A 14124-nucleotide genomic window follows, 5' to 3' on the forward strand; every position below is an offset into this window, starting at 1 on the left:
CCCCCCCCCCCCCCCCCCCCGCATAGGGGCACACGCTTCTACGATTGTACTATTGCTGTGATTGTACTGTCGGGGCAGACCTCTGTGACGGTGCGGGGGGGTGGCCGAAGGCCACCTCCTTGCACCCGCCCGTGTGCGTGCGTGCGTGCGTGCGTGCGTGGGTGGGTGCGTGTGTGTGTGTGTGCGCGCGCGCGCGTGCGTGTACTGTGACTTCTTTTGGATAAACTTCCGAAAATGTTATATTGATATATCTTTGTTTTGAGTTTTTCAGTCGTTGTGAATAGTTTCGATCGATATGTTTCAATTAATCAGTCAGATTAATGATAATGGCCTTCGGCTACCCCCCCCGCACCCACACCGTCACAGAGGTCTGCCCCAACAGTACAATCACAGCAATAGTACAAATCGTAGAAGTCGTATATCTCTGTGCAGGGGGGGGAGGGTGAAAGTTACTTCGCGTGGAAAGTTCAACGTTTCTGAACAGGAAAAGGTGTAGATTAGTACTTCATATCATACATGTATAGCAGAAATAATACGTTTATTTTAAAAGTATGATTGTTAATAACTTTTTAACGAAGGACGAGCGACGGCTAAAACCTGTCGGAGGTTACTCAGGGTCATGACCTTGACAACATGTCAAGGTCAAAGTCATTGGAGGGGGGTCCCCTCATTGACACATTTACCATATAACAGGTGCATCCAGAAGCACGACCGCTCATTGAGCGCTCAGTAAGCTCTTGTACCTGTTTGGTTTATATTTTTAGATCTAATGGAATATGCCAATTAGGTAAAAAAGCTCATTGAGCGCTTAGTGAGCGGTCATGCTTCTGGATGCACCTATTCTTTCAAACTTACATGTCACAAATTTTTTTATTTCAAATATTGTGGTCCTAATATAATGTAAATTGGTGTAAATTACATCTGTCTTTTTACAGAATTTGCAACACTTTCTCATATACAAAAATAAACCACAAATTTTCGTTTTTATAAAAATATATCAATCTTTAGGATCAATTTTCTTTTATCATCTTAAAAGGGCTTATTTTTGCCTTTTATTTCTATTCTATCAACACAATGATATGTATAGATTTATTGTATAATTTGTATTGTATAGTTCAAAATTATAAGTAAAAATTGATAACTTATGATATGCATTTGTTCCAGAAGTTTGTCAGTATATTTTGTTATGTTTGGAATACAGACAACACCATTTTCTGATATATCATACTCCAGTGAAAATGAAGAACGAAAAACAAAGTATGTATTAGGTATGTATCATCAAACATATTGATCATATTTTATCTATTAATATTATTAATTTTTAGTGTTCTAATATATATATATATTTTTTTTTTAACATGACTTTTCATATAATATAGATAAACCTTTGCACAATTGCTCACTAAACGCATCAGCCATTAGAGCAGAAGTATACACTTTAAGATTGGATTTTAACAGACGATTAAAGCAAGCTTTATTTTCGTCTTCCGCTAGTGTGTATGTTTGTGTAGTTGCACCTATTATTTTTGTACCTCCATATTTACATTTTAATGTAATGTGGGTAGTACAGCATGTAATCTTATTCTGGCTCGGAAGGATATGCGCATACTTTGCTCAAGTTTATCCTTTCAGGTAAGTATGTTTCTTTATGGTAAGAATTATTTTGCCAAATATAATAGTTAAAGTATGTAATCGACTTTTAGATATTGTGATGAGCTACATAGGGCAGCGATGCACTTAGGCCGATGGGTCAAAATAGAAAATCGCAATAATCACATATATGCCGAACCGTGGAATGAAACGATATTGTGGTCTCAAGGATCAATTGTAAGCCACAATCAAGAAGTTTATCGCTCTGAAGGTTTATGTACAGCAGCGGAACCGGGTAATCTAAGTCACTCTAGATTTTATGTATGTAATCTTATTCTATCGACGAATAAGAAAACATATTAGATTCAATGTTAATTATATATTGTTTCTTGTAGGGTTTATTTAATAACCGAGTAACGCTTCTGAGTCCAATACTGGCATTGCAATTATTATTGGTAAACATTCAATTATTTATTTTATTAGGTGTGACCGAATGGTATCAAATATTATCGACAATATTATTATTAATTATACATTATTACACTTTGTTCAAAATGGCTAGAGATTTTCTAGTATCTTGGAAAGTGTATCGTGCTGAACAAATAATTCAAGAAAAATTTCAAACAGTTGTAAACTCAGTTGCTCAATAAAATGTGTCATTTCTCTGTAACATTTTTTACATTTTTCGTATATATTTTCTTGCAAAGTAAAATAAAAAAATTATTCACACAAGGAAATTTACGTCTTATAAAATTTACACTGATATTTAAAAATACGCCATACATGTTTTATAGACTTTTATTGAATATAAAATTAAAATAACATAATATATTGAATGCATTTATTTTAAAGAACGTGAAAAAATTTCAATATCAAAACTAGTTGATGCGAAATCAAATATTTTAAAAATCATTAAGAATTAAAAATTAAATAATGCAATATTCTAAAATATATGTAAAGAGCATACAATATATGTTAGGGAAAACAGTGCTTCTCTAACATAAAAATATATTATTTTATATATAATTTTCTATCAAGTATTTAACTTAGATAATCTCAATTTCTATAAATGCTCTAAATAATAACTGTTATTAGAAATATTATATGTAGATAAATCAAATATTATATGTAGATAAATCATAGTATTTAAAGATAAAACACAGTAGCCCTTATGCAGTTATAATCGAATAAGTTTGGACATATACAAATGCATACTTAATTTTGAAAAAGAGTACGCGTAAATTCTATATAATCCAATGCAGCTGTAATCGATCGTTCTGATTTAGGATCTACGTAAGGTTTCATACGAGCAACACAATAATCAGCCATCTCCTTTGTGAGGTTCTGGAAAAAAAAATAAACTTAACTTGTATTTTGATTACAAAAATATTGTACCTTATACAATATTTTTTTAATAGTATCTGCAGTATACAATACTTACGGCATATAATTCCTCTTTTGTAACGTATGGCCGATCTGCTGCTGTAATTGCTCGAAAAGCGTTCTCTATTTCTTCTGAACTTTGAACGTTCTCCGTTTCCTTGCTGATCATAAACGCCATGTATTCTTGTAGCGATACGTAGCCGTCTCTATTAGGATCCACAACGTCTGCAAATAATAACACACATACACACGGTGTTAAAATAATGTACCATACTAAGAGCCACACTATGAATTGAAATCAACAAAACCTAATATGTTCTCAAATTCTGGATCTGGTTGTCCTTCTTCTATCATAGGAAGGTCGTAACCCAAAGCTCTTAGGCACGATTTGAATTCTTGATGATTCAGGCGACCGCTCTTGTCCTTATCGAAGTGCTTGAACATCATAGAGAATTCTTTGAGTGCATCTTCAGATACACCAGACTGATTTCGCGCTTGAATCTGTTGTTCCAAATTATGTTGCATACGCATTCCCAACTGATCCAACTGATCCCATTGTTGTGCCAATCCTACAGTGCTATGTTCTGTGTAACGATTATCTAGAATTAAATGTTCCTCTAAAATAGCTCCTAGATCTTCAATCTTCTTCAGATCTTGACGACGTGCACGTACTTCTTGAGTTTTTCGCTGTAAATTTGAATATAAATAACATAACCACACAATAAATATATAAACCTTATAAACATAAATTATCTTGTGATAAATATATTTGTTTTAATTAAACAACCTTCGTAGCTTCAAGTTGCTGTTCCAAAGATCCGGATCCTTCCATCATTGATGTTCTACAAAATAAAATAAATTATTTGCATTTCTATTCCTAATTAAATAACTAGGTAAATAAATTTCTAGAAGCAAACCTAGTTTCCGCAAGCCATTGATGGAAGGCATTGGCATGCTTGGCGAATTCCTTACGTAATTTATCATTTTCCTCCTGTCGCTGTGCTTCTTTCGCGAGCTCAACATCGCGTTCCTTAATAATTTTCTGTAAGTTTCGCCAAGTATCTTCCAAGGCTTCCATCGTGAACCATGTGTATGGATTCGGTCCAACATTGAAGCTCTTAATTTGTCTGTCAAGAGCAGCCAGGGCTTGGAAATCAGCTTCAGCAGAGGATAAGCTAGCTTGGAATTGTGCGTGTGCCTCACGAAGAGCTCGAATCTCCTCAATACTATTACAACGTACAGGATCCGTTAAATCTTCCTCCGCATTCTCAAACCAAGAGTTGAAAGCGGATGCTTTCTTTGCAAATGTCAGATAGAGCTCTTCGATCTGTCTGAATTGATCCTGCATTCTTAATAAACGTTGTTTTCTCGAATCGGAATCGGCCAAAAGTTTTTGCCAACGAGCGATGACATCAGCATGACGTTTTTGAATGCTAGGTGTTTGATCATGACCAGAATCAACAAGCATTTCCTTCAACGAAGTGATATTCTGAATACCTTCGTGTTCGAAAGCATGAAGACCAGCATCGAAGGTCTCCTGTTTCGTAAGCAGAGTTTGCACGGTAGACAGATCTCGACCAAACTCCTCGGAACGTACATGAGTTTCCTTATCAGCGATCCAAGACTCGACTACATCAGCTTTCCACATAAACTGCAAGTACGCTGAGTTATCATTCAGTCGTGTTTTTCTACGAGCTGCAAGAGCTCCGAGTTGCTCCAATTTATTGCGCAATTGTGCACATCTTTGACTGGTAGCATCCGCTCGATGATTGCCAGCTTTGATCAACGCCTCGCCGGCTTCGCAAATGTCTTTGCAACGTTCACCATGAGCTGCGAAGTCTGTTTCAAATGCATCGTGTTTTTTCAGAAGACCTTGTACGGCAGCCATTGTATCACCATAATCTTCAACGGAAAGTAATTGCTGCTTCTCTGTAATCCAAGCTTCTTCTTCTTCAACCTTGGCAAGGAACTGCTGATACGTTAAGGATTCATCCAACTTTTGTCCCCTAGTGGCAGCTAATTGCTTCAGCTCAGCCCATGCCTGATTAAGGAGCTTCAAACGTTGCTCGATTTCGGGTACTCCTAAATTTGAAACGTCCATCAATTTTTCTCCTGCTTCCTGGACAGCTTGGATGGCAGGTTCATGACTACCAAGTTCAGCCTCCAATCTCTTGTGCTTCTTCTTCAAATTCTGTACGCCCGTAAGATCGCGACCGTAGTCATCCGATCCGACAAGAAGTTTCTTCTCCTTGATCCAAGACTCTTCGTCAGCAATATCGCGGAAAAATTGATGCAAAGTGTTAGCTTCGTTGAGTCTCGCCTGTCTATGTGCTGCCAAGTTTCTAATTCGCTCATAACGTTCATTTATGCTCTGGCGTTTTTCTTGAATACCGGCAGCATCAAATTGACCGCTCTCGATCAATGAATCGGCTTGTGCATTCATATCCTTAATTCTTTCCTCATGCGCCTGTATATCTGCTTCAACAAGTTGATGTTTCTTCATGAGATTCTGCACGGAGGCTAAATCCTTGCCGGCATCTTCGGATGTGAGTAAACTCTCGACTTCTCCGAGCCAGAAATCAAGATCCTTCACAGCAGCAATATAAGTACGCTGCTTATTGGCTTCCTTCAGTTTCATGGACTTTTCTGTGGTTTTTTGCGTAAGATATTCCCACTGATCAGCAATGGATGCTAGTCTCTTTTGAACTGCATCCTCCGAGCCGGCACATTGATGCTTTTCGATTAAATTGCCTCCCATAGCGAGTACCGATTGAATTCGATCTGCATTGGCTGCCAATTCGGCTTCGAATGCCTGATGTTTCTGATGCTTTGACTGTATATTGGCAGGATCTTTATAATTCTCCTCGGTTGCTAGCTGAAGTTTCTCGGCAATCCAATTTTCCATTTCGTCAGCATCTCGAGAGAACTGCTGTAAAGTCTGAGATTCGCCCAGCTTCGAACGCTTCTCGATAAGAGCATCCTTTAAATGTCGCCAGCGATCTAACACTTGACATCGTCTTTCATCGATGGGTTTAGCGGCGTAATGCTCAGCAGCGATCAACTGATCAGCCAGAGTTTGTAAGGTAGCAATTTTCTCTTCGTGAGCGTTGATTGCCTTGTCAAAATCTTCATGCTTCTTGATAAGAGCTTCAACATTATCACTACTATCTACTGCGTCTGCACTGCTGAGAAAAGCCTCTCGTGCGCTCATCCAATTCTCCGCTTGTTCACAATCCCTGCAGAACAATTGCAATTCGAGATTCTGATCGAGTTGCATACGTCGTTGAATCCATGCTTTCTCTAATTCTTGTCGGGCTTCAGCCATAGATTCGAGTTTCTCCAGTATCTCCACGCTAGCATAATGACTAGATTGCAATAGCTGTTGACCGAACAGTTCGAACGCCTGAAAAGTACCTGCTCTAGCATCTATCTCCATCCGGTGCTCCTATAAAAAGAATATACGCGCACACACACACACACACACACACACACACACACATATATAGATATATACATATAACAAGTATAGTGTGTGCGCGCGCGCGCGCGTCTACACACACGCACGCACGCACGCACAACAAAATTAACGCAACACCTGTTTCACTCTGCAAAAATAGGCAAACTTCAAGATAGAATAACTTCGTCAAAAATCATCGTATCGAGATGTTTAAAAAAGCATTTTACAGCTTGAAATCTCTACTTTTCAGATCGCTACATAAAAAAGTGGTCTCAGCGGAGTTCCACGGGGCGGACTAAAAATTGTACGCAAATGCGATTTACATCACTCGAAAGAGCGAATCTTTACCTTTAATTTGCTTTCTAACGAAGCTCTGTACGTTTTCTTTTTCACCGAGTTATTCAACGTTGAAGCAAAAGGATCAATTTTTCTTCAATATTGAATAACTCGGTGAAAAAAAATCGTACGAAGCTTCGTTAAAAAGCAAATTAAAGGTAAAGATTCGCTCTTTTGAGTTATGTAAATCGCATTTGTGTACAATTTTTATTTCGTGCGTTGGAACTTTTCAAATTTCATAAAAAAATTTTAAGTTTAACGCATTTTTATTTATGTTTGTTAAATTTTACGAAATATCACACATACACACGCACACACGCACATACACACAGTAAGACCGTACTGGTACTTTTTGAAGTACCAGTCTGAGAAGTAGAGATTTCAAGCTTTAAATTGCTTTTTTAAACATCTCGATTCGACGATTTTTGATGAGTTATTTTATCTTGAAGTTCGCGTGCAGCTACTGAACAAAATTAAAGTCACTTAAAATCAGCATTAAAAAGAACCAAATTCAAATTTCACATATCTCCGCGAAGAATGATCGCGAAGCAATGTACGAAAAAACTTTTTAAAGCCATAACAAATTTCTTTAATTGTAAGTAAGATTTAACATTTTCTCTTTAAAATTTTTTTATCATTATGCTACAACTTTTTTCACTAAGTGATTTGAAGAGAGTAATGCATTATGTAGCCTTTCCTCTGAAAATTTCTAAAAATGTTGCCGCCGGTATTAGCATTATTCGAGGTGTACCACGGGGAGGTTACACAGTCGGACTTATACCTCGTGTGTGTACGTGCGTGTGTATGTAGGTGCATGCATGTATATAAGCATTGAAAATACTCAAACAGTTAATAGGCAGTATTTTCATTGCAAAACATCGACATAAGGTCAATTAGCTTTTTTGTCATAATAAAAGAAAGTCATCAAGGAGACAGATTACGCGAAATTAATTTTAGGCACTCTCGCCAGGTAACTTTGCGACTTCCTTGCATGCTCAAACGTTCTTATACCTCTGGAAATATTCCGTATCGCGCATCTATCTCTGCTCTGTGATTCTATAATTTAAATGACTTGGTGAAGCATTTGTCAGAAAATGATTGTGATGACTGTGTTTGATCATACTACAATACAGAATATTTTTACCTGATGACGTTCGAGCAATGCTTCGGCACCTGTAACGTCCGATGCAAGTTCTTCGGAAGCAACTAAACCCATCATTGAATTGATCCAAGCCATCAAGTCACGATAATCACTGAGGAAACGTTGTAAATCATACGAATCTAGAAGTTTTTCCTTTCTACTATTAGCTTTGGCCGTCAACTGAGTCCACTCTTCATTGATCTCCTTCTGTTTAGCGTATGTTTGCTCGGCAGTTTCTGGATGTGATTGCATCAGGCGATTAGCCGTCTCGTCAAGTTGCTTGATCTTGTCTCCCAAAGCCGCCAGATCTCTCTCCAATCCTTCATGTTTGCGCTGTAAAGCCTGAACACTGCGCAAATCCTTGCCAAGATCATCATTGTTTAACGCCGCGTCCTTCTCGCGAATCCAATCTTTCGTTTCATCAACGTCGCGATGGAATCGTTGCACCTCGTGAGCAGAGCCAAGCTGATTAGCTCGTTCTGCTGTGAGCGTTTGCAAACTGGTCCATTTCTCATTCAGATCCTGGATTTGCGTCTGAATCTTCAATGCCGCTTCAGTTTGCCCGAGGCTCATCAACTGCACAGCGATTTCATTCATCTCAGCCAAACGTACTTCATTCGCCTTGAGATCAGCTTGGAAGTCGTCAAACTTCTTCTGCATAACTTCAACTTGTTCCAAATCTTCGCCTACATCCTGCACTTGAGCATGATTCTCCTTATCCTTGATCCAAGTAGCTAATTCTGCGGCTTCTCTTACCAATACATAAGCCTTGGCTGTTTCATTAAGCTTGTTTTGACGTTCGCGTGCTAAACGCAAGAGGTCATCGTATTGCGCCTCAATCTGTGCTTGTCGTGCGGCAATCGAGCTCTGCTCTCTAGCCAAGTTCTGTTGAGATGCACTAAGACCCGCCTCGGGTTCCACGCGCTTCACGTATGCGGCTGGTACAAAACCTTGACGATCATTTACTTCGACTTTCCACCAATCTTTATTATTGGAGTTGAGCAGAGTCAGAGTATCGCCCTTTTTCATAGATACTTCTCTGGGAGACTTTTCAGTATAGTCGTAGAGGGCCACGACACATTCCTTGCCGGTGATATCAACCGTGGGTGTCTCTTGCTGTCTGCACGCCGCAGCTTGATCTCTCAGCGCTGCGATGGTGCTTGCAAACGCCTCTAGATCGCTAACTAAGGCCTCATGTTTCTTTAGAAGAGCCTCTGAACTATCCTCATCCTTACCGTAATCGCCATTCATCACTATAGGACGTTTCTCCTTCATCCATGATTCAGCTTCATTTGCGTCAGCGAAATATTGATGCGCCTGCAAAGAGTCGTCTAAATCATTCTTACGTTGTCGAGCTTTATCTTTTAGCTGTCCCCAATGTTCATCTAAAGCTGCCAATCGCTGATTGATTTCCTCGGCTGCAAAGTGTCCTTCTTGCAACATCGTCGAGCCCGCTTGGCAAACAGCGGCCACTCTTGGCTCATGATTGTTGATTTCGGCTAGAACAGCTTGATGCTTCTTCTGAAGATTTTGCACACCGATCAAATCACGACCGCGATTTGTGGATGCCGCAACTGGTTCTTTCTCACGAATCCATGCTTCCTCGTCCTCGATATCTCGAAACAGTTGTTGCACTTGGAGTGAGTCGAGGAGTCGTTGTTTCCTCACACTCATAGGACGCTGCAGAGCAGCGTATCTAGTTTGTAATTGATCCTGCTTAGCTTTAATATTATCAGCATCAAAATGACCTGAATTAACGAATTGTTCGGCAGCTTGAGCAATACTATCGATCCTATCCGCATGAGAGCCTACGTCAGCCTCTAGGAGTGCGTGTTTCTTTTGCAAGTTCTGGACGCTGGTCAGATCTTTACCGTAATCTTCCGACATGAGTTGCCCTTCCACCTCTGAGAGCCACAGTTCGATGTCCTCTACCGTTCGATTGAACTGTTGTTGCTGGGAGGCTTCCTGTAATTTTGCACCTTTCTTTTCAGTGGCTCTCGTTAAGCTCTCCCATAATGTCACAATCTCATCTGAGCGAGTGCGTATGCGATCGCTAGCATAATGACCACACTCAATCAACTCTTGGCCAGTAGCTACCATTTCCTCCATACGCGTTCTATTCGCGTTTAGTTCCTGCTCGAAATTCTGATGTTTCTGAACTTTGCCATTTAGATTAGTGGGATCCAAGTAACTGTCATCAGTAGCGAACTTAAGCTTCTCGTTAACCCAGCCCTTAGTTTCGTCACAATCTCTCTCGAATTGTTGTAGTTTGTATGCATCTTCCAGACGACGCCGCCTTTGAGCTGATTTTTCGAGGAGAATAGCTCGTCTTTCTAATAACAGTTGCCGTCGTTGTGCCACGTCATCTGCTGCATAATGTTCACCCTCGATCAATTTTCCAGCAAAGTCATCAAGCACTTTGATCTTCTCTTCCTGAGCTGCCAGAGATTTATCAAAGTCTTCATGTTTTTTTATAAGTGCCTCCACACTATCGAGGGAATCTCCCAAGTCTTCGTTAGCCAAAAAAGCTTCTTGTTTGGCCATCCACGCATCCGCTTGCTCGGTATCCCGGTAGAATAGCTGTAAATCTACACATTGCTCGTACAAGATACGCCTTTTCTCCCACAAACTCAAAAGAGATGACTTGTCATCAGCGAGAGAATTTAATTTCCGTGCCACTTCTTCAGCAGCGTAGTGCTTCTTTTCAAGTAATTTATTACCAGCCAATGTTGTTGCATCAAAGCTATCGGCTCTGGCATCAATTTCTCCTTTATGTTCCTGATGTCGATCGACTAAGGCCTCAGCGCCGGCTACATCTTTAGCTAACTCATCTGCTGAAATAATAGCGCGCATATCATTCATCCAGGATACCAAGTCGCGATAATCTGCTAAAAATCGATGTAGGTAATAAGATTCATCAAGTTTGAGGCGTCGCTCTTTTGCTTTTGCAGTAAGGCTCTCCCACGACTGTAAAATCTCGGCGCGTTTAGCTTGAATTTGCTTAGAATGATCAGCTTCGTGAATCGCAGCGAGACGATCGGCTTCCGCGCCCAATGTATATACTTTGTCTTCCAAAGCAGCCAAGTCGCGCTCGATACCTTCATGTTTTCGTTGTAACGTTTGCACACTAGCAAGATCACGTCCGAAATCATCAGACGATAAGACAACATCCTTCTCTGCGATCCAAGCCATGGTCTCATCAGCGTCTCGATTGAATCTCTGGATCTCATGCGCTCCAAAGAGCTTCTCCTGTCGCAGCGTGGCTAATTGTTTCAATCTCTGCCAGGACTCATTAAGTTCTTCCTTCCTACGTAAAATGGTATCACGTTCGGGATGTCCGTCTAACAACAATTTATCTGCCAGCTCGTTCACCTCTGTAACTCTGTATTCTTGACTTGCCATATCCTTCTGGAATTCATCGAATTTTCTTTGAAGCACCTCCACGTGCTCCAAATCATGTCCAAATTCATCGGTCGTTACAAATGCTTCCTTGTCGTGAATCCAAAACATCACCTCATCACAGTGACGAATAAATTGTACAAGAACTAAAGCCTGCTGTAGTTTTAAGCCTTTGTCAGCTAATCGGGACAGCAACAACTCCCACAAGCGGTGTAGCTCCTCTTTAAATAATTAAATATATTACATAAAAAGACAGAAGTTTGCTATATATATGGATATAGTATGTTTCACAATTACATTCATACTCTATAGTTAAACATAAACAAGAAGACAGCCTATAATGGTCAAAGTTAGATCACAGTGCTTATTCTAATTATGTGTGAATTTTATATACTGCGTATGTAGTCCCCCTATAAATTACGACGCCGATTAATTTCAGCATTGACACATACTTACTACCGCAGTAATATCACGAATTTAATTGATTAACAATTTTTTATGCTCATAGCATCATGGATCTTAATAGTGTTTTGAATGACATTAAAATCTAAAGATGATAAATTGAAATTCCGTATTTAAATTCTGTAAATTAAATCTTTAATTCTTATATATTACAAAGAATATCACATAAATTTTTGGTGTTTCGTCCCGGCTTCCACTATTGGACTTATCAGTAAGGCATTGTAGTGGAAACCTACCTTATCATTTTTAGATTTTAATATGTCATTCAAAACACTATTAAGATCTCTCCATGATGCTATGAGCATCAAAAATTGTTAATCAATTAAATTCGTGATATTACTGCGGCAGTAAGTATGCGTTAATGCTGAAATTAATCGGCGTCGCAATTTATGGGGGGGGGGGGACTACATACACAGTATATAAAATTCACACATAATTAGAATAAGCACTGTGATCTAGCTTTGACCGTTATAGGCTGTCTTCTTCTTGTTTGTGTTTATCACACATGTACGGTCGTAAAAAGATTTCAATATCTATAGTTAAAGTAATGACTTTAAAACGTTCTACATATTTTAAATTTATTTTATGTATAAGTAGTTTAAGAAAAAAAAATTTCAAATTACTGTTCATAAATATTAAAACATTCTATACACATTCTGAATTTAGTATATAATTTAAGAAAAAAAACAATTTAAATCAGTTTATAAAACATTAGAACATTCAACAATATATTCTGAATTTACTTTATATAATTTAAGAAAATAATTCAAATCACTACATTTATGTAAAAAACATTAAAACATTCTATACTTTCTAAATTTATTTTATAAAGTTTGAGAAAAAGAATTTAAATCATTGCTTATTTGTGAAATATCAGTTTTTAATTTTCACCTTGCTTAGAAAAAATGAATAATTAATATTTGTGTACACACACTTTACACATAATATTTTTTAACAATAATAATACTTTATATATAATAATAATACTTTAATCTCGAAAACATAGTTATCTCTAATCCTTGAACGTACCTAATCTCTTGCGAATTACATCGCTAGCAAAATGATGTTGGGCTATCATCTCAGAGCCAGTATTATCAAGTAGCACGATGGCATTTGAATGAGCGGCGACTTCTGCTTCAAAGGCCTGATGCTTCTGGATCTTCGCCTGCAGATTGGTTGGATCTTTATAACTCTCATCGGAAGCCGCTTGGAGCTTCTCATAGATCCAACCTTCGAGTTCGTCCGCATCTCGCTTAAAATACTGAAAAAGGTATACAAGATAAGCGTGAACGTCAACAAATTATATTTATAAAATAGCAGTTCCAAAGAAAAGAAGAAAACTCAGATTAGATACTACCTGAAAGCGACGGGAGTCTTCGAGCTTGTCTCGCTTGTTACGCGCCTCCGCCTTGAAGTTGGCATAGCGTCCCAATACCTGTTCTCGCCTCTCCTGGATGTCCTCCGGATTCTCGAGGATCTTCACCTCCTTAGGTGTAATTTGGTCCATGGCTAGTCACGATCTTTAAAATAGCTCCCACTGACTGTTGTCCAAAATGGCCACGGTGGGGTGTGGCAACTGTGGCAGATTCACTTCGTAGGTGGAATCAATAAGCGACGTTTTCTTCAACGGACAAGCACTGGTAAAATCGTCGAATGCGTGCGCAACAATAGATCGTGTCGTCGATAATGCGAAAACAATTGTCAAAAAACTTGACTCACTTACAAGCTCTCTCGATTTCGTCTGCCACGACAATTGACGTTCCGACTAAGACTAGAGATAAGATCATGGTGGAAGTATACATGGTGTGCTCAGTTGGTTTAGTGTCTCTCTCGAAAATCGTTTGTCTCGCTTGCTTTCTAGCTTCGAAGAGCTGAAAGGGTACCAATCTTAAAAAAGTTCCTAGAATCTCGGAAAAAAAGTCTGTTATGTTGCCTAATTTTCGTTATACTCGACAAAATGCTCGCGGAAATTCAAAATCGAGAAAACGAAAAATATTTAAGAATTTAATTATGACACATATAAATTAATAAAATTGTTTAGAAACAATAATTAATACGTTGAGAATGGCGAATAAGAGTCAATCTAAATCTGATAATATATTCTAATATTCTATATTGCGAAGAATATCACGTAATGTTTGGCGTTTCGTCCCGGCTTCCACTACTGGACTCATCAGTAAGGTATTGTAGTGGAAGCCTACCTTAGACGCCGGTGTAAGTTATTAAATCGAGATTCTATATAAAGAGATATACGCGTGTCTCAGCACTTGCGAGAATTTGCGAATATCGATAGACCTCTGATGGCGGGTCGACGTAATAATATTCTTCGCAATATTTATCCAAAGTGAGAAATAAC

At 38.7% G+C, this 14124-nt stretch overlaps 2 protein-coding genes across 3 annotated transcripts in view; one reads left to right on the forward strand and one right to left on the reverse strand.

Annotated features, from left to right (window-relative positions):
* LOC108782337 (transmembrane protein 39A-A) overlaps positions 1–2240 on the forward strand; it is a 16755-nt gene extending 14515 nt beyond the window's left edge. The window contains exons 4-7 of the mRNA XM_018550595.1: positions 1165–1268; positions 1380–1632; positions 1704–1911; positions 1986–2240. Of these exons, the coding sequence (XP_018406097.1) occupies positions 1165–1268; positions 1380–1632; positions 1704–1911; positions 1986–2240 (820 nt within the window). The remainder of the gene's footprint in view (positions 1–1164; positions 1269–1379; positions 1633–1703; positions 1912–1985) is intronic.
* Positions 2241–2736: 496 nt separating this feature from the next.
* On the reverse strand, positions 2737–13544 carry alpha-Spec (alpha spectrin). Of its 2 annotated transcripts, XM_018550597.1 has the most exons (9): positions 13126–13544; positions 12798–13029; positions 7911–11527; positions 7778–7822; positions 3891–6418; positions 3761–3815; positions 3282–3660; positions 3032–3198; positions 2737–2934 (listed from the first exon to the last, which is right to left on the reverse strand). In XM_018550597.1, exons 1-9 carry the CDS (start codon positions 13273–13275, stop codon positions 2806–2808), a joined length of 7302 nt encoding a protein of 2433 aa, XP_018406099.1. In that variant the 5' UTR covers positions 13276–13544; the 3' UTR covers positions 2737–2805. The 2 variants fall into 2 exon arrangements, with proteins under 2 accessions (XP_018406099.1, XP_018406098.1); XM_018550596.1 differs by lacking the exon at positions 7778–7822 and having other exon boundaries at positions 2806–2934; positions 13126–13275.
* Positions 13545–14124: the final 580 nt, after the last annotated feature.

This window comes from Cyphomyrmex costatus, unplaced genomic scaffold (genome assembly GCF_001594065.2).
Source record: "Cyphomyrmex costatus isolate MS0001 unplaced genomic scaffold, Ccosl1.0 scaffold1239, whole genome shotgun sequence".
Classification (NCBI taxonomy): Eukaryota; Metazoa; Arthropoda; class Insecta; order Hymenoptera; family Formicidae; genus Cyphomyrmex; species Cyphomyrmex costatus.